Raw genomic sequence first — 25,285 nt, 5'->3', positions numbered from 1 at the left:
TGTGTCAAGGACGCAGTTAGTCCTGATCGTGGGCACATACACTTAGAACCTCACAAGGTGTGTCTCTAATTAACTCAGATGTTACCAATAAATCAGAAGCTTCCAAAGATATATCATCATCTTATGGGCTGTCCCATATTGTTTAAAGGTATAGTACTCTAAAGGCCGCTTTACATACTACGACATTGCTAGCGATGTCGCTAGCGATCGCACCCATCCCCGTCATTTGTGTGTCACAGGCAAATCGCAACCAGTGGCGAACAATATCGGTATTGCGCGTCACACGAACCTCTTTTCTAAGGGGGCGGTGCGTGCGGCGTCACAGCCATGTCACACAACAGGCCACCAATAAAAGCGGAGGGCGGAAAGCAGCCGCATGAACGTCACTCCCATCTCATTGCCGGAGGACGCAGGTAAGCTGTTCGTCGTTCCTGGTTTGTCACACGTAGCGATGTGTGCTGCCTCAGGAACGACGAACAACCTGCGTCCCAAACGAGCAACGATATTTTGAAAATGAACGACGTGTCAACAATCAACGATTTGGGATTGTTAGCGGTCGCTCGTACGTGTCACAGCACACGCAACGACGCCGCTAATGAGGCCGGATGTGCGTCACGAATTCCGTGACCCCAGCGATATCTCGTTAGCGATGTTGTTGCGTGTAAAGCGGCCTTAAGTGTATGTAAACTTTTGTCTTTGCAGAAAGTAATAAAAATGTCTTAAAACATTCTCTCCCTCTCTCTCTTTCTCATTATTCTGGCATTTGGAAAATATAAATAATTTTGGTTCCTAATTGACCTAAAAGAGGAAAGGTTTATTCTGATTTCAGATAATGAGAAAAACATGTATATGTGTGTTTTAAATAGTGTATGTAAACTTGTGGTTTCAACTGTATATTACAGAGCTCATTCATTTGGATGTCCAATATTACTGAATTTTAACTGTTTATGTGTATGTGCCTTGATTTAAATTTATATAAAAATAAATTACAAGTCAAAAAAAGTTAACGAAACTTCAATTAAATACTTAAAAAATAAATAAATGTAATTAAATAAATGTAATTTTTTACTTTTAATGTTAACTTTTACCAGCAGTTTTCAAGTGTGAAAACGCCACCCACCAAAGTAACAATGGACAGGACGCATAGATCAAATTCATATGGCAACTACAGATATAATACAGGTTAGTGATAATATGGAATGATAAATAATGTGAAAGTGCATTTTACTTTTCTTCATTTGCCTTTGGTTTCCCATATGGTAGTAGAGTTCATGTTGTTGATACAATGACTGTTATTGAGTTGCTTACATTATTTAGCAAGATAGGTTAAGGCTATGTGCACACGTTGCTTTTTTTTCAGCGCGGAAAAAAACGCACCCTCTGGCAGAGGGGAGAATTGTAAACAATGCTTTTTTGAGAAAAACGCATCGAAAATGCATGCGTTTTTCATGCGTTTTTCATGCAGTTTTCATGCTTTTTTTAGGTGCGTTTTTTAAGACTTGTCAGTGTTAATAAAGTTGGTTGAACACAGACCTTTGGAAAAAAAACCCTGTGATGTCATTTCCGTCTCCACATTCTGTTTGGATAAATGGGAGGGCTTGGAATGGAAGGAGCACCATTTGAATTTTGGAAAAGTTGAAATAAATTGCGCGCACCATGTCACATTAGCAGGGCCCCTTGGGTACCTATACGTCAGAAAACCCCCACAAGTGACCCCATTTTGGAATCTGCACCCCTCAAGGATTTTATTCAGGAGTATATTAAGCATTTTGAATCCACAGCTACTTCCCCCAAAATGTTGCTGTAGCAACAATATTCTCACTTTTAGGCCCGTTTCACACGTCAGTGAAAAACACTGACGTTTTTCACTGGCGTGTAAAACACGCACATGTCCCTCCGTGTGCCGTGAATCACGGCACACGTGGGTTGTCTAAGTGCAATCCGGGCTCCGTTCTCCGTGGCCCGTGATTGCACTCAGTAATCATCTCACCTGCGCCCGCTGCCGCTCTCCATGGTGCTGATCGCTCCCGCGGTGCAGCATCCGGCCGGCGGTGACCCCTGCAGCAGCTGCTTCCTGGGTCGGCTGTGTCGCGCATCATGAATATGCGCGACAATAATGAGCCGGCTCAGAAGCAGCAGGCTGCAACGGGCTGCAGAGGACATCGCTGGACGCCGGGTGAGTTAAAATGATTTTTATTTTAAAAGCACGTTTTTTTCTGGCACGTGTTTCACGGACCACACCACTGCGTGGTCCGTGGAACATCAGTGATGCCAGAAAAAAATGGACATGTCTCCGTGCAGCAATCACGCACACGCGGGTACGTCGCACGGAGACACGTGCAGTGAAAAATCACTGACATGTGAGCAGACCCATTCATTATAATGGGTCTGCGTATGTCAGTGATTCTGGTACGTTTAAAAAAAAGCACAAACGTACCAGAATCACTGACGTGTGAAAGGGGCCTAAGGCTATGTGGCCATGATCCAGCGACACGGCGTCTAGTACACAGTGTCAGCCTTCCTGCAGCTGCCCATGCCCACGATTTGGGTTCAGGCTGCTGTGGAGCTCTATGCTACCTGCAGAGAACACTCTCGTCTCCGCAGCATAAATTGACATGCTGAGGCTCGGGAAGCCACGCCACCGGTCAGTTTATGCTGCAGAGAAAAGAAGCACAGTGGGCATGGGATCTCCAAAAATCCTTCCACTGTGCTCCTACTGCACAACGCAGCGTTATGGACGCAGGGAAAACACTCAGCGCCCATAACGCTGCAAACCCTGATTGTGGGCACACAGCCTAAAAAGCGTCAATGGATGAAGGGATGTCAAATATATATAACGTCCCACCCCCGCCTGCATATTCTAAGCTGGCACCTTTGTTTTAAAAAAAAAAACAAAGATAAAAATGGCGTGGGGTCCCCCCTATTTTTGATAGCCAGTCAGGGTAAAGCAGACAGCTGTAGCCTGCAAACCACAGCTGGCAGCTTCATCTTGGCTGGTGATCAATTTGGAGGGCTCCCCAGGCTTTTTTTTTTATTTATAAATAAAGAGTTAAAAAAAAAATAACGTGGGGTCCCCCCAAATTAGATCACCAGCCAAGGTGAAGCTGACAGCTGGGGTCTGGTATTCTCAGGGTGGGAAGAGCCATGGTTATTGGACTCTTCCCAGCCTAAAAATAGCAGGCCGCAGCCGCCCCAGAAGTGGCGCATCCATTAGATGCGCCAATCCTGGCGCTTCGCCCCAACTCATCCCGCGCCCTGGTGCGTTGGCAAACGGGGTAATAAATGGGGTTGATACCAGATGTGTAATGTCACCTGGCATCAAGCCCAGCAATTAGTGATGTCACGGCGTCTATCAGATACCAGACATAACTAATTGACAGTAAACAAAAGCAAAAAAAAAATGACAAAATTTTTTATTAGAAAAAACACTCCCCAAATCATTCCCTTGTTCTCCAATTTAATAAAAAAATTTGAAAAAAATGGGCCAGCAGAAATCCATTTGGACGTCCCACGTCGCCTCTGGACCTTCTAGAATATGGGGGCACGTTCAGGGAACGTATCCCCCATTTTCTAGGAGGGCAGACCCTCCATTTGAGGAGAGTGGGTGCCAAAAATCTGCACCCACTCTCCCCGGGTCACAGCTGCAGAGTGCGAGCAGCCAGCACAGCTCACACTGAACACTGTGCTGGCTGTCAGCTGCTCTGCACATGTGACCGGCCGGCGTCTGCTGTGAAGGAGGAGGGGGCCGCGGGGGATCAGCGCTGCGACCGGACAGGTAAGGGGGAATACCGGGGGGAATAGCAGGGCCTGGGGGGCATTTTTCTGTTGCATGTCTCAAGGCACATGCGACAGAAATCATAGGAGCAGGGCGGCCAGTGCGCTACTGTGCGCGCGGCCATGTTGGATTTTCGGGAGGGGGGTCGGGGGTCGGGGCGGGCACTTCGGCGACACCGGGGGCTTCCCAGGACTTTGCCAGGAAGTGAGGTCAACAGGAAACCTCTTGACCTCACTTCCAGGTAAATGCCTGCGTTCTGGCGTGCCGACAAAGGCCGCGGACCGCAACAAAAAAGCAGCTCACTGCGGTTTAGCTGCGTTCTGACCCCACATCATTGATTCAATGGGGGAGAGAACGCAGCCACAACACACAAAAGAAGTGACATGCTGCTTTTCTTTCCGCACCGATTTTTGACATCCAAAACACTGCGTTTAGAAACGCAGCGTGTGCACTGATTTTTCGGCTTTCTCATACACTTTGCTGGGAAAGCTGAACGCATGCAATTTGCCACTGAAACGCTGCGGTTCTAAACGCAGCGTTTCCGCGGTAAAAAACGCAACGTGTGCACACAGCCTAATTCAGTTTGCTACTCTGTATCTGCCAACCTCTGTTTGATTTCTTGCACTCTGCACTTTATCTAGGCACTTGCACTATTTCTGGCAGGTACTCCAGGGTCAGGCAGGGACAGCCTAAGGTGAGTGGGGGTGCCACATCATTACTAGGGTGCCGACCTCCGCTGTTAGGCAGTGCACAGGAGGCAGAATCTAAATCAGGGACAGCAATCTTCTTTCACCTGTGCACTCTAGTTTATATGCACTAGGTCATATGCACTTTGGTTGGTGGTTTTAATAATAATCATTAATAAAAATTGTTTTAGAGGATAGGTTTCATGCATTATAGGTATCAGCTTACTCAGAAATTTCACAACAAACTGTACTGCACATTTTTCCTGTCATCCTTGTGAAATGAAAGATTTGGGTTAAAGCAATATTGAAAAATGTAGTTTTCTTTTTCACAGCTCAATGTTATAAAATTCTGTGAAGCACCTGCTGCTCACCAAACATCTAGATAAATTTCTTTAGAGGTCTAGTTTCCAAAATGGGGTCACTTGTGGTGGAGTTCCACTGTTTAGGCACATCAGGGGATCTGCAAATGCGACATGGCGCTCGCTAGCGATTCCAGCTATTTTTGTGTTCTAAAATTCAAATAGCACTCCTTCTCTTCTGAGCGTTGCTGTGTTCTCAAACAGTAGATTTCCACCACACATAGGGTATCAGTGTACTCAGGAGAAATTTAGCAACAAATTATATGGTACATTTACTCTTGTTACTCTTTTGAAAATGCAAAATTTGGGGCTAAGATAAAATTTTTGTGAGAAAAAAGTGACAATTTCATTTTTTCCTTCCGCGTTGCTTTAGTTCTTGTTAACAAAAGGATTAATAAACTTGGGTGTGGTTTTAAGCAATTTGAAGGGGTGCAATTTTTAGAATATTGTCATTTTTGGCTATTTTCTGCCACCTAGGTCTCTCAGAGTTACTTCAAATGTGATGTGGTCCCTAAAAATATGGTTTGATAAATTTTGTTGGAAAACGAGAAATTGCTGAGAAATATTGAACCCTTTTAACTTCCTAACAGAAAAAAATATTTTTCAAAAATTGTGCTGATGTAAAGCGGACATGTGGGAGATGTTATTTATTAAAGGAAACCTGTCAGGACCACTTGCAGTTCTGGGTGTATATCTAGGATTTCTCTCTAACAGTCCCAGCATCTATAAACAGATCTTTAGAAAAAGTATTTCTAAAGATAGTTTATGAGATGGTCATTTAGGCAATGAGTGGTTGCAGGGGTGTTAGTACCCTAGCTAATCTGACCACTTAGCATGTTATCATGCCCATGTCGGCATGATAACATGCTTTACAATGCCCAGGGTCATGGCAGCATGATACAAAGCCATGCATTTGCACGACATTGTATCCATCAGCATTGAGTTCCCTTGACGTCGGGTGTATGCATCCCGGCCTCAGAGATGCTCACTGCCCATGATCGGACGTCTATTAACCCAAAAACTGAGTCTGCACAGAAATTAATAAACATCAAAAAACCACCATGGTTATGCAGATTCAAACCTATTAACCCAAAAACTGAGTTTGCACAGAAATTCCTTTTTTGGCTTACCATGATTGGAAGTCGTCTGAACTTTCGGTCATACGCACTCCTCTGAAGCCCGGTATATGCGCCCCGGCTTCAGAGAGGCATAGTGCGCATGACCATAAGTTCGTATGACTTTCGATCATGGGCAGTGAGTCTCTTTGAAGCCAGGACGCATACACCCGAAGTAAACAAAACTCAATACTAACTGGTACTCAATGCTGGTCAGAATTGAAAAAAAATGGCCTGGTCATGAAGGTGAAAACAAGCTGGGTGGTGAAGGGGTTAAAACTATGTGCAAAAATAGCTAAATCTTACAGTACTTTCTTTATTGAATGCAGGTGGTCAGAACAGCCAGCATGATGGTCAAAGTGCGGGAGGAAGGGGAAGGCATGGTGAGTATAATGCTCCAGATTTTCATTGGCTGCTGGCTCCTGGGCGCTTCACAACATTGTAATACTATAACCGAACTTCTATGTGTGTTAAAAACATATACGGTAAATCATGTCTTCTTCAAAGGGAAAATTTCATCATAAAACTCATAAAAAATAGAGAAAAAAACACTACCACCCATAAGGTGACACTTTGTGATAGAAGAAGGGTGGGGCGGTGAGATGTTACTTACCTAAGGCTGGAAACACATCTATGCGAGTAAAAATCGGTCCGACTGGGCTGAAAAAAACTCGGCTGATTTTAGTTCACGTTAGGTGCGAGTGCAACGCAAGTGCGATGCTATTTCTGAATAAATTAATGATTTTACTAGCGTGTGTAATGCGTGTGTAATGCGTGTGTAATGCGTATTTTTTACTATGTCATCTGCCATTCAGCGCTGCTACATGGCCGCTGACAGCAGACACAGACAGCCATGTAGCAGAGCTGAATGGCAGATGACAGCAGACACAGACAGAGCCGCACAATCAGAATGAACTCGGGTGAACTTAACCCGACTTCATTGTCATGCTGCGGCTCTGTCTGTGCCGCGTCCTGATTAGCGGTCACCAGTGAAGGGCTCACCGGTGACCACTAATCCCCCGAGTGACTGAAGTTAGCAGCCCTCTCTCATACTCACCGATCCCCGGCGCCGCGCTGCACGGCATTCACACTGCTCCGGCGGCTTTTACTATTTTGAAAATGCCGGCCGCTCATTAAACAATCTCGTATTCCCTGCTTTCCCCGCCCACAGGCGCCTATGATTGGTTGCAGTGAGACACGCCCCCACGCTGAGTGACAGGTGTCACACTGCACCCAATCACAGCAGCCGGTGGGCGGGTCTATACTGTGCAGTGAAATAAATAATTAAATAATTTAAAAAAATGGCGTGCGGTCCCCCCCAATTTTAATACCAGCCAGATAAAGCCATACGGCTGAAGGCTGGTATTCTCAGGATGGGGAGCTCCATGTTATGGGGAGCCCCCCAGCCTAACAATATCAGCCAGCAGCCGCCCAGAATTGCCGCATACATTATATGCGACAGTTCTGGGACTGTACCCGACTCTTCCCGATTTGCCCTGGTGCGTTGGCAAATCGGGGTAATAAGGAGTTAATGGCAGCCCATAGCTGCCACTAAATCCTAGATTAATCATGTCAGGCGTCTATGAGACACCCTCCATGATTAATCTGTAAGTGACAGTAAATAAACACACACACACATGAAAAAATCCTTTATTAGAAATAAAAAACACAAACACATTCCCTCATTACCAATTTAATAAGCCCCAAAAAGCCCTCCATATCCGGCGTACTCCACGGACCTCCAGCGTCGCTTCCAGCATGAAGGTGACAGGAGCTGCAGAAGACACCGCCGCTCCGGTCACCTCCAAGCAGCAACTGAGGTGAGTAGCGCGATCAGCTGAGCTGTCACTGAGGTTAATCGCGGCCACCGCTGGATCCTCCAACAGTGACAGCTCAGCCGATCGCGCTACTCACCTCAGTTGCTGCTTAGATCAAAGATGATCTTCTGTTGCTTATCACAGCATCTCTTGCTGACAGGGCCAGGATGGGGCTTGGATTCCAGGTTGATGTAACTCACCCTAAACCCCATTGACTCCCGTCCTTACAAGGACGGTCCACAACTGAACCTATTGATGTCCTTGTACAAAAAAGCCCCACATGCCTCCCTACGCGTTTCGTCACGTTTTAGTGACTCCTCAGGGGACCAAGCATGGGTTAGAAGTATCAGGGCCAGTGCTGGTGTAATGCCTGCAAGGTCCACACACACCAAATGCAGCAAATGCAACAGAAGATCATCTGAATGGGTGAGATCTTCCCTGTTTTTTGCCTAACTTGTGTGTTGACTACAGTCAAAAGGTGATAGGTGTGTGTATATATTTTTCGTACCTTCAGTGAAGTGGAAGTAGATATATATCCTTTTGCCTGTGTTATTTTATGACCCTGGTCTAAACATAATGGAACTACTGTCGTTTGATTATGTGCTATCCACTGATAGTGTTAACCCGCTTTGCTCTCAACACATGATTTAGCTGTCCCATTGTTTACCTTGCCCAAGGGACATATCTATAGCCCTTTTGAGCTTTATATACAGCTCTGGGCAGTGTGTGATTTGTGACCTGCATGGTCAAACCTTTGGTATTTTAATATTGCTTTTTGTGTGTTTTAAGGAATTAAATAAAGGTTACATTTTAATATAATCTCACTGGTGCTATTTCCCTGATATGAAAAGGAATGGAAAGAATAAAAGATAACTTTTTATCGATCACTAGTACATAATTATTGATCACATAGGCTATATGCTATCTTTTATTCCTTCCGTTCCTTTTCATTTCACACCCTAATCATGCCCAGAGATGCGTTACCTCACTTATTGGCACTCTTTTTCAGTATTTAAACCCCCATCTATCTGTACTAGTCCATATCTGTAGTTTGGTTTGGAAAAGTGCTGGGCTCGAGCCAGAAACACGTAATCTAAACACGTAATCTAAACTACTCGAATTTACCAAGAATGTGGAACCTCTCAGTGTGCCTCCCCTGCAGCGGATCGAACCGCTCGGATCCGGATTACTCATGGCTCAAGGGTCTCCAGACCCGGAGGCCAGGGGCCACATTCAAATGTAAAAAGGGGTTATTTACAGGGGAGAGGTATAGTTCGTGACGCCACACATGGTGTAAGGTAATTGGGAGTACCGCCGCTGCCGTTGGGAGTTCCCGGGGCGAAGGAGTGGGGCAGCAAGATGACGTTACCATCCACAGGTAGGGGTAGGCCCCGGGACTCTGGATAGGGATGAGGGGTTGCAGTGCAGGGGTCATTCGGGTACTCACTCAGCAATGAAGCAGACGCTGACAACAGGGTAAACTTGGGGGAGCTCGTCCGGGTCTCGTCCCCTGCGGCACTGCCTGGTGGTCCATAACCTGCCTCCTTGCACAAAAGTTTAGATTGTCCGTTGTGGCCCGGTAGCTTGGAGCTTTCTGGGCCCTGCTCCCCACTGTGGCTAAGCGAAGGAGTCTGCTCTCAAGAGCTCATGCTTGGGATTTCAGTGGGACGCTTGTTTGGAAAGCCCTATCCCCCTCGTTGCGCTAGTGCACCCGATCTCTGAGCTTGGTTGGAACAGTCCATAAAGGCCCTGTCCTCCTCAGGTTAATTGCCAGGTCCCTGAAGCTTCTCCCCAACCAAGGGTCCGTGTACCCTGACGTGCCTTCGGTCCCAGACCGGTGATAGGACCAGGCTGCTGACCGTCCTCCTTGACAGGCTCCAAGCACCTAGCCTCAATCCCCTGCTACCGGGGCTCCGACTCCTCTAGGTCCAGACCACCGTCTGCGACCTAGTCTGCTTCTCCCCTGGGAGCTACAACTCCCAGCTTCTTCAGAGCTCCTCACAGCTCGAGGGCAACCACTCGACTCACTTGACACCTCCCACCTCCCTGCCTGACCCCTAGGTGGGCGGCCCTATTCCTGCTTAAGCATCCCACTGGTGTGCTTGACAGGTGTGGTGCAAAGTGTATCTAGGATTTGTGAATGCTGGTGGAGGCATTACTGCAGATTAGTTTCCCAGAACCATGGGGGTTTAAGTCCTGCACGGGAAGGGCAGATTGTGCAGAACCCTGTGACGACCTGAATAGTCCAGGGCGTCACATCAGCAGCGCTGTCATCATCAAACGCATATCCTCCTATCTTTATCCACATCATGAAAATGCAGTGCTATCTGCAGGCAGCATGTTATAGAGCAGGAGGAGGTGAGTACATTGCTATTTAGTTTTGTAAGTAAAGATTCTGTATAACCTGTTTTAATAATTTAAACCTCTGCTCTTTGTGGGATTTTCAGTCCAGTGGGTGGTCCTATCACTGATTGACAGCTATCTATGTGTGTATACTTATAGAATGAAAGCTGTCAGTCACTGATAGGCCTGTGTACTGCATCAAAAATCCAAAAAGCGCAGAGGACACAATGACTAAAAAAAGGGTATACTGAGTCTTTTCTCACAAAACTATATTTCACTGAAAGTCTAACCATGGCAGCAGGTGCCTGATCATGAGTCACTTTTGTACATGTGTGGAATTCAACTGAATTTATTCCCGACGGTTGATGTTAATGTATGTCATTTATCATTAAAGCCTTAAAATTAAGTGACTTTTTAAACAAAGTAAAAAAAACTGCAAAATCTTACAGTACAGGCTTTCTTTCTGCAGGTGGTCAGAATGCCCATCATCATGGCCAAAGTACGGGAGGAAGGGGTGTGCATGGTGCGTATAGTGCTCCACTTTTTTCATTGGCTGCTGTCTCCTCAAAATATTATAATTAGAGATGATCGAATACTTTGATTTTTCGGCTTCGCAAATATTTTCCGAATACCTCGCCGCTATTCAACTATTTGCGAATATTCAATGCCCAATGTAAGTCTATGGGAAACCCGAATAACAACTATTCAGAACTATTCTGGCTTACCATAGACTTAAGGGGGCTTTACACGCTGCGATATCGTTAATGAATTATCGTCGGGGTCACAGTGTTTGAGCAACCTTAAACGATCACAAAAGCGGTCAAAATCGTTTGCCGCGGAGAGGTCGTCCTGAAACAAAAAATCGTTCTCTGCTTATTAGCGATGTTGTTCCTCGTTCCTGTGGCACCACACATCGCTATGTGTGACAGCGCAGGAACGACGAACATCTCCTTACCTGCCTCCACCGGCAATGAGGAAGGAAGGAGGTGGGTGTGATGTTCGTCCCGCTCATCTCCGCCCCTCCTCTGCTATTGGACGGCTGCCGTGTGACGTCGCTATGACGCCGCATGAACCGCCCCCTTAGAAAGGAGGCGGATCGCCGGCCAGAGCGACGTCGCAGGGCAGGTAAGTGCGTGTGACGGGGGTAAGCGAGGTTGTGTGCCACAGGCAACGATTTGCCCGTGTTGCACAACCGACGGGGGCGGGTACGATTGCTTGCAATCTCGCTAGCGAGATCGCAGCGTGTAAAGTACCCTTTACATTGCGCATCGAATGGCCGAATAGCGTCGAGGTATTCGGGAAATATCCGCGAAGCCGAATAATCGAAGTATTCGATCATCCCTAATTATAATGCTATAACTCAGATTCTATGTGTGTTAAAAGCATATGAACTATGTTTTTAATAATGAATATCCTTTAAATGTGGCCACCTATTGGCAACCCATTATCGTGATGCTGTGGTCACTATTGACTGCAGAATCTACAGGAGTAATGGCCCAGAATCAAGTTTCTCCAAAATTCCAGCCATTGCAGCAGGATCCTGTCTGTCAGTCATATTTTCATGGCATTCTTCACTAAATGGTTAAAATCTTATTAAACATTGTGTATAAAAATTACAAAGTTTTACAATACAGGCTTTATGCTATGCAAGTGGTAAGAACACTAATCATCAAGGCCAAAGTACAGGAGGAAGGGGAGTGCATGGTGATTATAGCGCTCTATTTTTTCCATTGGCTGCTGGCTCTTTGGCTCCTCGCGACATTGTATTCCTATAACCGAGCTTCTATGTGTCTTAAAAATTATGAACCATGTCTTTCTAATAATGCATCTTATTTAATTATGGCCACCTATTGGCAGCCCATTATTGTTTTAGTTGCTTTAGTCGCTATTGACTACAGCATCTAAACGGGTAACAGCGAGAATCAAAAGTTTCTCTGAAATTCCAGCCATTGCAGCAGGAGCCTGGCTGTCAGTCTTATTCTCTATGCACGTGTGGCATTGAGATTACACTCCACAAATTATATTCATGTATGTCATTCCACACTAAAGAATTAAAATCAATAATAATATTAGAAAGTTATTATTGCTACGCTCTGGTCACTATTGACTGCACAATCGAAGAGGGCAGTAGCCACAATCAAAGTTTTCTTCTTTTTTTTTTTCTTCTTTTTTTTTCCCCAATTAGAGATATCAATAATAATATGTCAATTACAAGAAATTATATCTCATCATTTAAGCATGAAGCAATGTACTTATGAGAAAGAAAAGATAAGAAAGACTGAAAGAGTAGAAAGCACAAAGTGATGAGCTATAGCATTTAGGGACCATTGGGACCAATCTAGACCACTAACAGCATTGAGAGAAAAGTAAAGGCGAGGTTGGGTGCGAATGGAGAATGTAATAAGGGTTATCTCAAAATAGGCAGAAAGGATTCCTAGTGGAACCATTTGGTAGCAGTTACAGTAATTTCAGTCTGTGATTGGGCTATCAGTCTTTCCATGAGGTAAATTGTGCCTATCTCTGCAAACTATTTTTCCAAAGATGGGGGGGTCCACCGACTTCCAGTGGTGTGCAATCACCGTCTTGGTCACCTGAAGAAGGTGTCTTAACAATAATTTTTTGTAGGCATTTGTAGACATGGGAAACATATATAACAAAGTAGCTTCAGGGCATTTGGGGATTATGACCCCTGTCATCTCCTGGTGGCCTTGAGGACTACATCCCCAAAGGCCCCTTAAATTGGACAGGATCCCTAAATGTGAGACATTGTGTGCTTGTGTACTTCCCAATGGACTTCACGACACCACCTGTGTAGGGCGGAGGTGACTCGACACCACCTTGAAACAATTATATAGCTTGTTTCCTGAGATTTTTTTGGCTACTATTAATTTACTATTAATTTATGCTGTATGTTAGAGGTACATAGCATGTCCAGAAGCAGAGATTCATTGATTCACCAGTACCATGCTATTTAAGTAAGGGAGGGTACCCTGAGGGCGCAAAATACTGGAGCATGGTCTGACCAGAGAATATTTCTGATACTACCGTAGTACTAGTGAGCCAGGGTAACGCACTATGTTAAAGAAGAATATAATCCAGGTGACTATATGATTCCTGTGGATGGGAATAAAAACTGTAGTCCCTATCTGAGGATATTAAATTCTCCAAGAGTAGTGTAATTGAAATTATGCTTTTTTAATTAATTTCATAATTGCGTAGGAGTGACAAGAGTGACATTTGGAATGATCTAACTCTGGATCAAAGGTGGCATTCAAGTCCCCACAATGCAATACTTTTCCCTGAACCAAAGGGAGGGCAATATCTACCAACTTAACAGTGAAGTTAGCCTGATCTTGATTGGGGCATATGCATTAATAATTATAAATATTTGACCACTTATGGACAGTGAAAGAATTATGTATCTGGCATAAGTATCTATCGTTCAATCAGTTATCTGAGGTGTCAGTAATTTGTAAATGGTGATTGCTACTCCTTTAGACTGAGTCGGGGTTGTGGGCAAAGTACAAGTTTGTGTAATACTTATTCCTTATTGTTGGCGAATGATTAGTTTTGAAATGTGCCTCCTGAAAACAGATAATATGTACCTTACGCCTATGAAAATGGAGAAAGATCTGTGCATGCTTCTCAGGGGTGTTGAGTTCTTTCTTTATCGTTCCTATGGGAGACCCAGACCACGGGTGTATAGCTACTGCCCCCGGAGGACACACAAAGTTACTACACTCAAAACGTGTAGCTCCTCCCTCCTAGCATATACACCCCCTGCTAGCCAGTCCTAGCCAGTTCATTGCTTTGTGTTTCAGGAGGATCACACACACATGCATCTCTGATTTTGATTTTTGATTTTTTTCCTTCTGGATCAAAGATTTGGAAGAAAAGCGGGTCCAGCTGGACTCCCGGCATGTCCCTTCTCACTCCACTGTGTCGGCGGTGCTGTTAAGGTTGATTTTCCAAGGCTAGAGCCTTCTCATGCCGCGCTCCTTCACCATCCCATGCTGGGGCTCTGGCTTGAAGTGGGAGCCAACACGATTCTCACTGCTTTGCAGGAGACCGGTCTCCATCCGCAGCCCTTTTGCAGGATCCTGCTGGAAGGAGCTATCACCCCCCAGGGACCTGGCAACCTGCGTCTCACAAGCTAAGTATATGAGACGTTATTACCACAGAAAGTGGTCTTTCCAGGGGTCCTTTATGTTTATTATTGGGGGAGTGTGTTTTTATGTTTGGTGTTAACGTTTCCGGCCGGTTCTCCAGTTTTCACTGGAGAACCGCGCCGATGGTGCCTGCACGCCGGCCGCATGTTTTACTCTAGGCCCCGGCTTCGCCTGAGGCCTAGTTTCGGTTTCCACTGTCTCTGCATGTCAGTCAGAAGAGGGACAGTGTGGCTCCGCCCAGCGGCTGTGCAGCACAAGGGAAGGGACACTCCTCACTGAGGAAAGATTCCCTCCCCTGGCCACCTCATTTGCCGCTCTCAGAGTAGGCCCCGCCCCCTCTCTTCGCTCCGGTCGCCATTTTCTCAGCGTTCTCTGTGCCTGCATAGGCACAGAGATTCCACATTGTGACAAGTGGGGGCTGGGGCTGAGGGACTAGAGGGCACAGACATGTCTGTTTAAACGATCTGCAGCCACGACCTCCGGTTTGTGCAGCTGCTTATTTTATCCGTTTATATATGCTGGGGGCCATTCTAGACAGAGCCCCCACCTCTGCATTATGTCTCACAGAGCGAGGCTGCAGGCTGTTTTTATTATTCCACTGCAGGTAGTCTCGTACGGCTGTACCGAGCTCTTAACCACTGTGGCCCCTCAGCTTGGAGGCTCATTAGTGGCCCCTCCAGCTGCTCCGGTTTCGGTGGCTGACCCCTGGGGGAATCCTATTTCCAGGGGTCGGCTGTTCCGGCATCTGCTGAGCATGCAGCCCCCTTCTCAGGGCGTTTTCTGCTTCAGCTCGCTCAGCAAAGCTCACAAGGGACTCTCCTTCTGGGCTCAGACCCCGTCCTCCTGACAGGGAGTCGCAGGGTCCCCTGTCCTCCCCGTCCCGCAGCTCCGATTACAAGCTGACTCACTGGACGAGGAGGATGTCTCTACCAGGGGCTCGGACGCTACTTCATGTACCACTGATCTGTCCGTAGGTGACGCAGATGCTAATGATTGGATTGCGTCCATTATACTTGTACTGGACCTCCATCCGCCTGTATCAGGGGAGTATTCCCCGTTGGCAGAAAGGCATCAGTATACTTTTAACAGGACGAGGAGTGTGTTCCTTAACCACTCCAGTTTTCAACCCGCTGCGTCCAAGCCCACAGCCTGTCCTGCAGACCCCACAGCGGGGTTCTGCTGCCTGTTTCCCCCTCCCATCAGAGGTGGTCAAGGAGTGTACTCATTCGCCAAGGGTGGCCACTCCGGTGTCTAGTCTTTCAGCCCGGATAGTTGTATCAGTGGCTGACGGCACCTCTATAAGGATCCCACGGTACATTAATTTTGTACTGGACCTCAATCCGCCGGAGTTACCTTACCTAAGAGAACACAACGTGTGTTCCTTAACCACTCCAGTTTTCAGGCCCCTGTGACCAAGCTCACGGTCCGCTCTGACAGTCGCTTCCCATGAAGCGTGATTCTGAGGACTGTGTTTCCCCTGTCCACCAAGGGTGGTCAAGAAGTGGGCTCTTTCACCTCAGGTGGCTCAGCCCGGACCGTTATGTCAGTGGCTGATGGCTCCTCACTTAAGGTTTTGCGGTCCGCCCGGTTGTCCTTTTGGCCAAGTCGGTATGGGGGCGGCAGGAGCTTCGTTCTCCTCAGCTTTACAGCAGTGCGTTTTTTTTGTACTTTCTCTGCTTCTCTGGAGGAGATGCATTCCCTCTCAGGGACTCTATGCCCAAAACGGTTGCCTGAACTTCCAGACTTCAGTTTTTTCATCCTATGCCAGGTCTGCCATGCTGGACACCGCACGGCGGTGGTCTTGGCTATTTTCCTCGCTATCCGCAGGCTCCTGTGGCTTCGGAAATGGAAGGCAGATGCCTCTATAGAGGTTCCTTGCTGGGCTCCCCTTTGGTGGGACCAGTTTCTTCGGAACCAACTGGATGAAATTAAGGAAGCTCTTGGCGGGGAGTGTTCTTCCTTGCCACAAACCTAAACCAGGGAACCTGTCCAGGGCAGGAATCAGTTGAGGTTTCGGTGGTTTCCGTTCCTCCATCTGATCGTCCTCTAGCTCGGCCCAGGTTCATAGAACCAAATGGCTCGAAACTGCGTCTTCAGAAGACCGCAGGAGATGCTGCCACTGAGTCAGCTTCCTCCGAGCTATCTAGCCACGCCAACAACCTCCTTGGTCGGTAGCAGGCTCTCTCCACTTGGCGACGTATGGTTCTAACACGTCTCCGTTCAGTGGGGGCGGGATTATATCTCCCATGGCTACAGGATGGAATTCTGTCCACCCGCCAAACAGATTTTTTCTGTCAACTCCTCCCGGCTCCAAGGCCGCCGCCTTCTCACAGGCCGTGGCATTTCTTGCAGGCCAATGGAGTAATTGTACCGGTTCCCGACTGGGAACGTTTCTGAGATTTTTGCTTAAATCTATTCCTAGTCCCCGAAGAGGGCGGTGCCTTCCGACCTGGATCTTTAGCTTTTCAAGCATGGTCAGGTGTGGCGTTTTCACATGGAGTCTCGGTCTTGTTCCGTGTGTTTTTCACCGGGTCAATCAAGAACCCAAGGAGATTCCCTAGCAGCCATCGGAATCAGAGATGCCTATCTGCAGGGGTCAATCGCAGTTTCACACCAGCGTTGACTACGTTTTGACAATCGGAGTGGTCCAATTCGTGGCTCTTCCCTTGGGGTTAGCCACGGCCCCTCGAGTATTCTCATTGGGGCAGCTGTGATAGGGTCCTGCACCCCTAGGGATTGGCAGTGATCTTTTGCCCTGGACGGCCTTCTTGTCGGGGCTTCATCCAGTGCTGACTCTTAGCAGAGTGCTTCGCTCACTCTCGCCACTCTAACCTATTCGGGTGGCTTGTCATTCTGTCCAAGTCCACTCTGACTTCGAACCAGAGGTTCTCAGGGACGCAATTCGAGACTCTGTCGGCACTTGTGAAGCTGCTCTTAGTCGATCAGTAGTCCCTCCGCTGGCGGTCGACGTCGTTCTATCAGACACCATATACAGGTGCTGCTCAGACGGTGGCGTCAATGGAAGCGATTCCTTGCCCAGTTTCTCCTGCGTCCTCTGAGACTGGATGTTTTCCGCTGTACAAGCGAACTCCCTCCTTCCACGGGGTGGTGGCTTCGCCACTGACCAGGGGCTCGTTTCAGTGGTGGCTTCGGCCACTCTGTCTCAGGGACGCTCCTTCCTGGCCCCGTCCCGGGTGATCCTCACCAGGATGCTAGTCTATCCGCCTTGGGAGCAGTATATCTCCACTGTGGAGCGCAGGGCGCTTGGACTCTGTCCGAAACAGCCCTCTGGATCAATGTGCTGGAAATCAGAGCTGTATTTCTAGCTCTCTAAGCCTTCACCATCTGTTGGCGGCTAGGCACATTCGAGTCCAGTCGGACAACGTGACAGCGTTTTCCTACATCAGCTTCCAGGGCGGGACACTCAGCCGCCTGGCAATCTTGGCGGCTCAACATTCTTCAGTGGACAAGGGACTCCTAGTCCACCGTATCCGCAGCCCACATCCCAGATGTGAAAACTGCGAGGCAGACTATTTCAGCTGTCCAACCGTGGTCCACAATCCTCAGGTTTTGCGGTAGACACTCTGGTTCATGTTTGATCCCAGCTTCGTCTCTTTACGTATTTCACCCTCTACCTCTTGTCCAGAGTCCTGCGCAAGATCAGTAAAGGGGGCCGTCGGGTCATTCTCATACTCCAGACTGACCCAGGCAGGCTTGGTACTCTGACCTGCTCCTTCTGTCCGTTGGATTGCCATGGCATCTTCCGGACCGTCCAGACCTTTTCTCAAAAGGTCCGTTTTTTCCGTCAGAATTCTGGATTCTCAGATTGACGGCGTAGCTCTTGAGTCCTGGATCTTGGCGACTTCTGGTATCCTTCCTGAAGTCATCTCCGCTATGACTCGAGCTCCAAAGTGTCCTTTGACCTTTTTGGCCTTGCCGACCCTCCTGTCCCTTCCACAGTCCGGTCTACAGCTAGGACTATCCCTCATTAAGGGACAGGTCTCGGCTCTGTCAGTATGTGCCAGCGGCGTATCGTCCGGCTGGCTCCGGTGCGCTCCTTTAAGGGCGCATCTCACATCATTCCGCCTTTCCGGCGGCCTATGGAGCCCTGGGACCTTAATCCGGTCCTCCCGGTTCCCGGGAACCCCCCTTTGCGCCTCTTAGGGAGGTTTCTTTGTTTCATCTTTCACAGAAAGTAGTCTTTCTAGTGGCTATAATTTCCCGTCAGAGAGTTCTGGCTCTCTCGGAGTCACCCCCCTTTTTGCTCTTTTGCATCAAGACAAGGTGGTCTCCGTCCGACTCCGGACTTTTTTCCCTAAGGTGGTTACTGCTTCCACCTTATCCGGGGCAATTTTCCTGCCTTCCTTTTGTCCGGCTCCTGTTCATCGCTTTGAGGAAGCGTTGCATATCCTGGATCTGGTGCGGGCGCTCCGGATCTATGTGTCTCGCACCGCCGTTATTAGGCGGTGCACCTCTCTCTGGTGCTGACTGCTAGTCAGCGTAGCGGTCTCTCGGCATCTAAGCCGACCCTGGTTCGTTGGCTTAGGTCGGCCATTTCCGAGACCTACAAGTGTACTCAAGTGCCTTCCCCGCCGGGGATCAGAGCACATTTGATCAGACCTGTCGGCGCCTTTTGGGCTTTCAGGCACCAGGCTACGGCTCAGTAGGTCTGTCAGACTGCAGCTCGAATTAGTCTGCATACTTTTTCGAAGCACTACCCAAGGCATGCTCATGCTTTGGCAGACGCGGGCTTGGGCAGACGCATCTTTCCGGCGTCTGTCGCCCATTTGTGAAGTTAGGTTTTGCCTGCTTCTCAGTTGTCTGTTTTTTCCCACCCATGGACTGCTTTAGAACGTCCCATGGTCTGGGTCTCCCATAGGAACGATAAAGAAAAAGAGAATTTTGTTACTTACCGTAAATTCTTTTTCTTATAGTTCCGTCATGGGAGACCCAGCACCCTCCCTATTGCCTGTTGGCAGGTTTCTTGTTCCGTGTGTCTTCACCGGCTGTTATTGTTGTAGACAGAGGTTCCGGTTCTTCCGGATTTTACTCTGTCTCTTCTTGTGGGTGGATGTCCTCCTTCAGCTTTTGCACTAAACTGGCTAGGACTGGCTAGCAGGGGGTGTATATGCTAGGAGGGAGGAGCTACACGTTTTGAGTGTAGTAACTTTGTGTGTCCTCCGGGGGCAGTAGCTATACACCCATGGTCTGGGTCTCCCATGACGGAACTATAAGAAAAAGAATTTACGGTAAGTAACAAAATTCTCTTTTTCGCATTGAAGGAATTGTTATTTAGATCCCCATTTGTGTCTCATTAGAAATTCTTCAGAGAGGATTACAGTAGACTGTGTTCAGACTTTGTGGTCCTTATGGTCAAGAATGAATCAAAAAAGAAAGCTTAAAAAAAGAGAAAAACCTCAAGATTACAGAGTAAACAAAAGCAGAGGGACAGCTTCTGCAAAGGAAACTTTTGAAACATAATCACATTTTAGGAGTATGCTTTTCTTCAAGGGACACAACAAAAGCTCCCATACTATTTGGGGGAAAAAGAGAAAAGACATGTTTGAAAATAGCTCCTAAACAAAGAAAACTCATAATAATAGTCATTGGCATCCCAATGTTAAGGAAATATTTTATGGATATTGGATGTGGGTACTAACAGAACTCTAATATACAAAGAACCTAAACTATATTTAGGACTACAAACAGATTGAAACTAAACTCTCTCTCACTGGCGTACAACTAAAACTCCTCCTTTCGCAGAGTGTCAAAAACAATTCTCCCATATACTGTATGTAATATTGAAGATCTCTCTGCAAAAGTTAGCGATACTAATGAGAACTTTGTTAAAATATGGCAACCCTGGATACTCTTTAGAGATTCACCCTATTATATGGATCACTATTTTTGTGATCCATATACCATCTATAACCATACTTCCCTTTACTCTTTTCCCAACCTCTCTCTCTCTCCCCCTATTCACTCTTCTCTCATCTCTCTCCCCTTTTCTCTCTTCTCTCATCTCTCTCCCCTTTTCTCTCTTCTCTCATTTCTTCCTTTTTCCATCTTTTATCCACTACTCTCCAAATACAAGGAAACTATTCTGGTGACACTCAAAACATGACTGATAGGTTACATAAATTGTTGCTCATTGTCTGAGGATATCCAAGTTGATTTTATGACACTTTCTTTGTTTGGTTAGGATCATAAGCTACAAAATTCTTGCATATCTCTTTACATTGTATTATAGATATTGTATGAACCGGCCTGGTATGAATAAGTAGAAATAGCTATGTCAACTTTTCAATATATCATTTGTTTCTGGACCCTGCTCGGTCCAAGCCTTATTTTCCTACTTGATTATTTTCTTATATTATTATAATTTAATCATTTAATAAAACTTGATTAATCAAAATACTAAACTTTCTGAAAGTATTCTCTTAACCCGATTTATAAAGAAAAACATAAAGAGTAGAGATGAGCGAACCGGTCCCGGTTCGGCTCGAGGTCGGCTCGCCGAACGGGTGTCCCGTTCGAGTTCGGCTCGTCGAACGTTCGACGAACCGTACTCGAACTGCATAGGAAACAATGGCAGGCAATCACAAACACAGAAAAACACCTAGAAAACACCCTCAAAGGTGTCCAAAAGGTCACAAACAACTCACAACACATGGGAAAGTGACAAGGACATATACTCATGTGAAAACAAAAGAGCTGGACAAGGAAAAAGAGGAGGAGACACAGATATATGAGTATATGCAAGGAAACATCGATTCCATTATTGTGCAACTTGAGCCCTGCTCATTTTAGGCTTCCAATCTTGATAAATTGCCTGAGCTCGCCACGTACGCCTTGGGGATCTTGTCGTGTCCTGCAGCCAGCGTTCTCTCGTAACCTGTCTTCAGTGCTGCTGGGGGTCTGCTGGCAGATAAGCACACATGTCTGTCCACTGACAATGTGGACATGGCTCTCAGAGGACTTTTCTTCCCCTGGGTCAGCCAGGGGACGGGAAAGGCACGCGTATTTTTGAGAGTGCTTCATGCAAAGCATCTTTTTCTTTTTCAAAAGGGGGCTCAACCGATGCCAGTCAAGTGGGGTGTGTGTGGCCCAGTTAGTGGCAACGAGGGAGACTGTGGTTGGAGTCCCCTCGCTGTGTTTCTAAAAGAACCAAGATGAACAAGTCATGGCTCTGAGGACTTTTCTTCCCCTGGGTCAGCCAGGGGACGGGAAAGGCAAGCGTATTTTTGAGAGTGCTTCATGCAAAGCATCTTTTTCTTTTTCAAAAGGGGGCTCAACCGATGCCAGTCAAGTGGGGTGTGTGTGGCCCAGTTAGTGGCAACGAGGGAGACTGTGGTTGGAGTCCCCTCGCTGTGTCTCTAAAAGAACCAAGATGAACAAGTCATGGCTCTGAGGACTTTTCTTCCCCTGGGTCAGCCAGGGGACGGGAAAGGCAAGCGTATTTTTGAGAGTGCTTCATGCAAAGCATCTTTTTCTTTTTCAAAAGGGGGCTCAACCGATGCCAGTCAAGTGGGGTGTGTGTGGCCCAGTTAGTGGAAACGAAGGAGACTGTGGTTGGAGTCCCCTCGCTGTGTCTCTAAAAGAACCAAGATGAACAAGTCATGGCTCTCAGAGGACTTTTCTTCCCCTGGGTCAGCCAGGGGACGGGAAAGGCACGCGTATTTTTGAGAGTGCTTCATGCAAAGCATCTTTTTCTTTTTCAAAAGGGGGCTCAACCGATGCCAGTCAAGTGGGGTGTGTGTGGCCCAGTTAGTGGAAACGAGGGAGACTGTGGTTGGAGTCCCCTCGCTGTGTCTCTAAAAGAACCAAGATGAACAAGTCATGGCTCTGAGGACTTTTCTTCCCCTGGGTCAGCCAGGGGACTGGAAAGGCAAGCGTATTTTTGAGAGTGCTTCATGCAAAGCATCTTTTTCTTTTTCAAAAGGGGGCTCAACCGATGCCAGTCAAGTGGGGTGTGTGTGGCCCAGTTAGTGGAAACGAAGGAGACTGTGGTTGGAGTCCCCTCGCTGTGTCTCTAAAAGAACCAAGATGAACAAGTCATGGCTCTCAGAGGACTTTTCTTCCCCTGGGTCAGCCAGGGGACGGGAAAGGCACGCGTATTTTTGAGAGTGCTTCATGCAAAGCATCTTTTTCTTTTTCAAAAGGGGGCTCAACCGATGCCAGTCAAGTGGGGTGTGTGTGGCCCAGTTAGTGGAAACGAGGGAGACTGTGGTTGGAGTCCCCTCGCTGTGTCTCTAAAAGAACCAAGATGAACAAGTCATGGCTCTGAGGACTTTTCTTCCCCTGGGTCAGCCAGGGGACGGGAAAGGCAAGCGTATTTTTGAGAGTGCTTCATGCAAAGCATCTTTTTCTTTTTCAAAAGGGGGCTCAACCGATGCCAGTCAAGTGGGGTGTGTGTGGCCCAGTTAGTGGAAACGAGGGAGACTGTGGTTGGAGTCCCCTCGCTGTGTCTCTAAAAGAACCAAGATGAACAAGTCATGGCTCTCAGAGGACTTTTCTTCCCCTGGGTCAGCCAGGGGACGGGAAAGGCACGCGTATTTTTGAGAGTGCTTCATGCAAAGCATCTTTTTCTTTTTCAAAAGGGGGCTCAACCGATGCCAGTCAAGTGGGGTGTGTGTGGCCCAGTTAGTGGAAACGAGGGAGACTGTGGTTGGAGTCCCCTCACTGTGTCTCTAAAAGAACCAAGATGAACAAGTCATGGCTCTGAGGACTTTTCTTCCCCTGGGTCAGCCAGGGCACGGGAAAGGCACGCGTATTTTTGAGAGTGCTTCATGCAAAGCATCTTTTTCTTTTTCAAAAGGGGGCTCAACCGATGCCAGTCAAGTGGGGTGTGTGTGGCCCAGTTAGTGGAAACGAGGGAGACTGTGGTTGGAGTCCCCTCGCTGTGTTTCTAAAAGAACCAAAATGAACAAATCATGGCTCTCAGATGACTTTTCTTCCCCTGGGTCAGCCAGGGGACGGGAAAGGCACGCGTATTTTTGAGAGTGCTTCATGCAAAGCATCTTTTTCTTTTTCAAAAGGGGGCTCAACCGATGCCAGTCAAGTGGGGTGTGTGTGGCCCAATTAGTGGCAACGAGGGAGACTGTGGTTGGAGTCCCCTCGCTGTGTTTCTAAAAGAACCAAAATGAACAAATCATGGCTCTCAGATGACTTTTCTTCCCCTGGGTCAGCCAGGGGACGGGAAAGGCAAGCGTATTTTTGAGAGTGCTTCATGCAAAGCATCTTTTTCATCTTGAAAATTGGGTCAACTGATGCCAGTCAAGTGGGGTGTGTGTGGCCCAGTTAGTGGAAACGAGGGAGACTGTGGTTGGAGTCCCCTCGCTGTGTTTTACATGCTTTTAGAAAGGCATGACATGGCTTGGAGGTTGACTTTCATCATCTGCAAACTGTTGGCTACCAAAATGCTGCCTTTCCAACAACTGTGGTTATAGACAATGAGGAACATACTGATGAAGATGAGACGCAGATACCCGATTGGGATGACAACTTAAATATTCGGTCAGGGCAAGAAGAGGCTCGGTCTGAGGGGGAGGGGAGTGCAAACACAACAATTGATGATGAAGTTCTAGATCCCACCTACTGTCAACCCACAGTCAGACACTCGAGGAGGTCAACAGAGGCGGTGGAGGAGGATGCAACCGACGACGAAGTAACCTTGCGCCTTCCTGGACACAGTCGGAGCACTGGTAGCACGTCTACAACTGCATCCTCAGCCACCACTCTGCCTCTGAGCATTATTCGGGGTGGATCAACAGGTCGCATGGCCTCTAAGCCTTGCCTAGCCTGGTCCTTTTTTGACATAAAAAAAGATCGCCCAAATTATGTGATCTGTAACATTTGTCATGGTTCTCTTAGTAGAGGTCAAAACCTCAGCAGTTTGACAACTTCTTCCATGAATCGTCACATGAATAAATATCATATGGCCTGGTGGGAAGCTCACCGTGCTGCAATGCGGCCTAGCGGAGCCAACCATCCACCGCCTCCCCCTTCCAGTGCATCCGCGTGCTCGTCATCTTCTAGGACTGTGGGGACAGCTGTCACACCTGTTTTTCCACCCACAACTTCCACCACTGTAACCGCAACAGGCAGTTTGCTTGGTAGGTCGTCAGTTGGTTTGGAAGGGGAAACAAGTGATTGTGTACAGCTCTCTCAAACATCGATAGCACCAACGTTGGATGAAGGCAACATCATGTCTCCGCCTGCACTTTCCTCACAAACCTGCATTTTTCCAGGGACACCCTACTCAACACCGTCTACACACAGCAGCCAGATCTCTGTCCCTCAGATGTGGTCAAATAAAAGGCCACTTCCTGCGACCCATGACAAAGCTAAGAGGTGGACTCTATCCCTCTGTAAGCTGTTGGCTACCGAAATGCTGCCTTTCCGCCTAGTGGACACACAGGATTTTAGAGACCTTATGTCTGTCGCTGTGCCCCAGTACCAGATGCCTAGTCGCCACTACTTCTCTAAGAAAGATGTGCCCGCGCTACACCAGCATGTCACACACAACATCACAGCTTCCTTGAGAAACTCTGTGTGTGAACGGGTGCATTTCACCACCGATACTTGGACCAGTAAGCATGGACAGGGACGTTACATGTCGCTGACTGGCCACTGGGTAACTATGGTGATAGATGGTGAAGGGTCTGCTGCACAAGTCTTGCCGTCCCCACGACTTGTGTGTCAATCCTCTGTCTGTCCAAGTTCCGCCACTGCTTCTGCATCCTCCACCTCATCTGGGTCCTCCACCTCCGCCCCAAGCCTGCCTGGTCAGGCCACCAGCGTTCTCACTGCGCAGAAGGAATCACGCACCCCTCATTACTATGCTGGCAGCAGAGCGCAACGGCATCAGGCGGTCTTTAGCTTGACATGTCTTGGGAATAAGAGTCACACAGCTGAGGAGTTGTGGTCAGCTCTGCGGTCCGAGTTTAATAAATGGTTGTCTCCACTCAACCTGCAGCCTGGTAAGGCCGTGTGCGACAATGCTGCAAACCTGGGTGCGG

General features: G+C 47.6%; 1 protein-coding gene across 1 annotated transcript in view; it reads left to right on the top strand.

The window, feature by feature from the left end:
• Nucleotides 1-25,285, top strand: part of LOC142243896 (NFX1-type zinc finger-containing protein 1-like) — a 285,549-nt gene that overhangs the window by 26,711 nt on the left and 233,553 nt on the right. The window contains exons 2-4 of the mRNA XM_075316093.1: nucleotides 1,092-1,182; nucleotides 6,265-6,318; nucleotides 10,565-10,618. Of these exons, the coding sequence (XP_075172208.1) occupies nucleotides 1,131-1,182; nucleotides 6,265-6,318; nucleotides 10,565-10,618 (160 nt within the window). The 5' untranslated portion in view covers nucleotides 1,092-1,130. The remainder of the gene's footprint in view (nucleotides 1-1,091; nucleotides 1,183-6,264; nucleotides 6,319-10,564; nucleotides 10,619-25,285) is intronic.

Source organism: Anomaloglossus baeobatrachus, chromosome 6 (genome assembly GCF_048569485.1).
Source record: "Anomaloglossus baeobatrachus isolate aAnoBae1 chromosome 6, aAnoBae1.hap1, whole genome shotgun sequence".
Taxonomy (NCBI): Eukaryota; Metazoa; Chordata; class Amphibia; order Anura; family Aromobatidae; genus Anomaloglossus; species Anomaloglossus baeobatrachus.
Note: the sequence above shows the minus strand (reverse complement) of the source record. Positions and strands in the feature narration are given on the sequence as shown.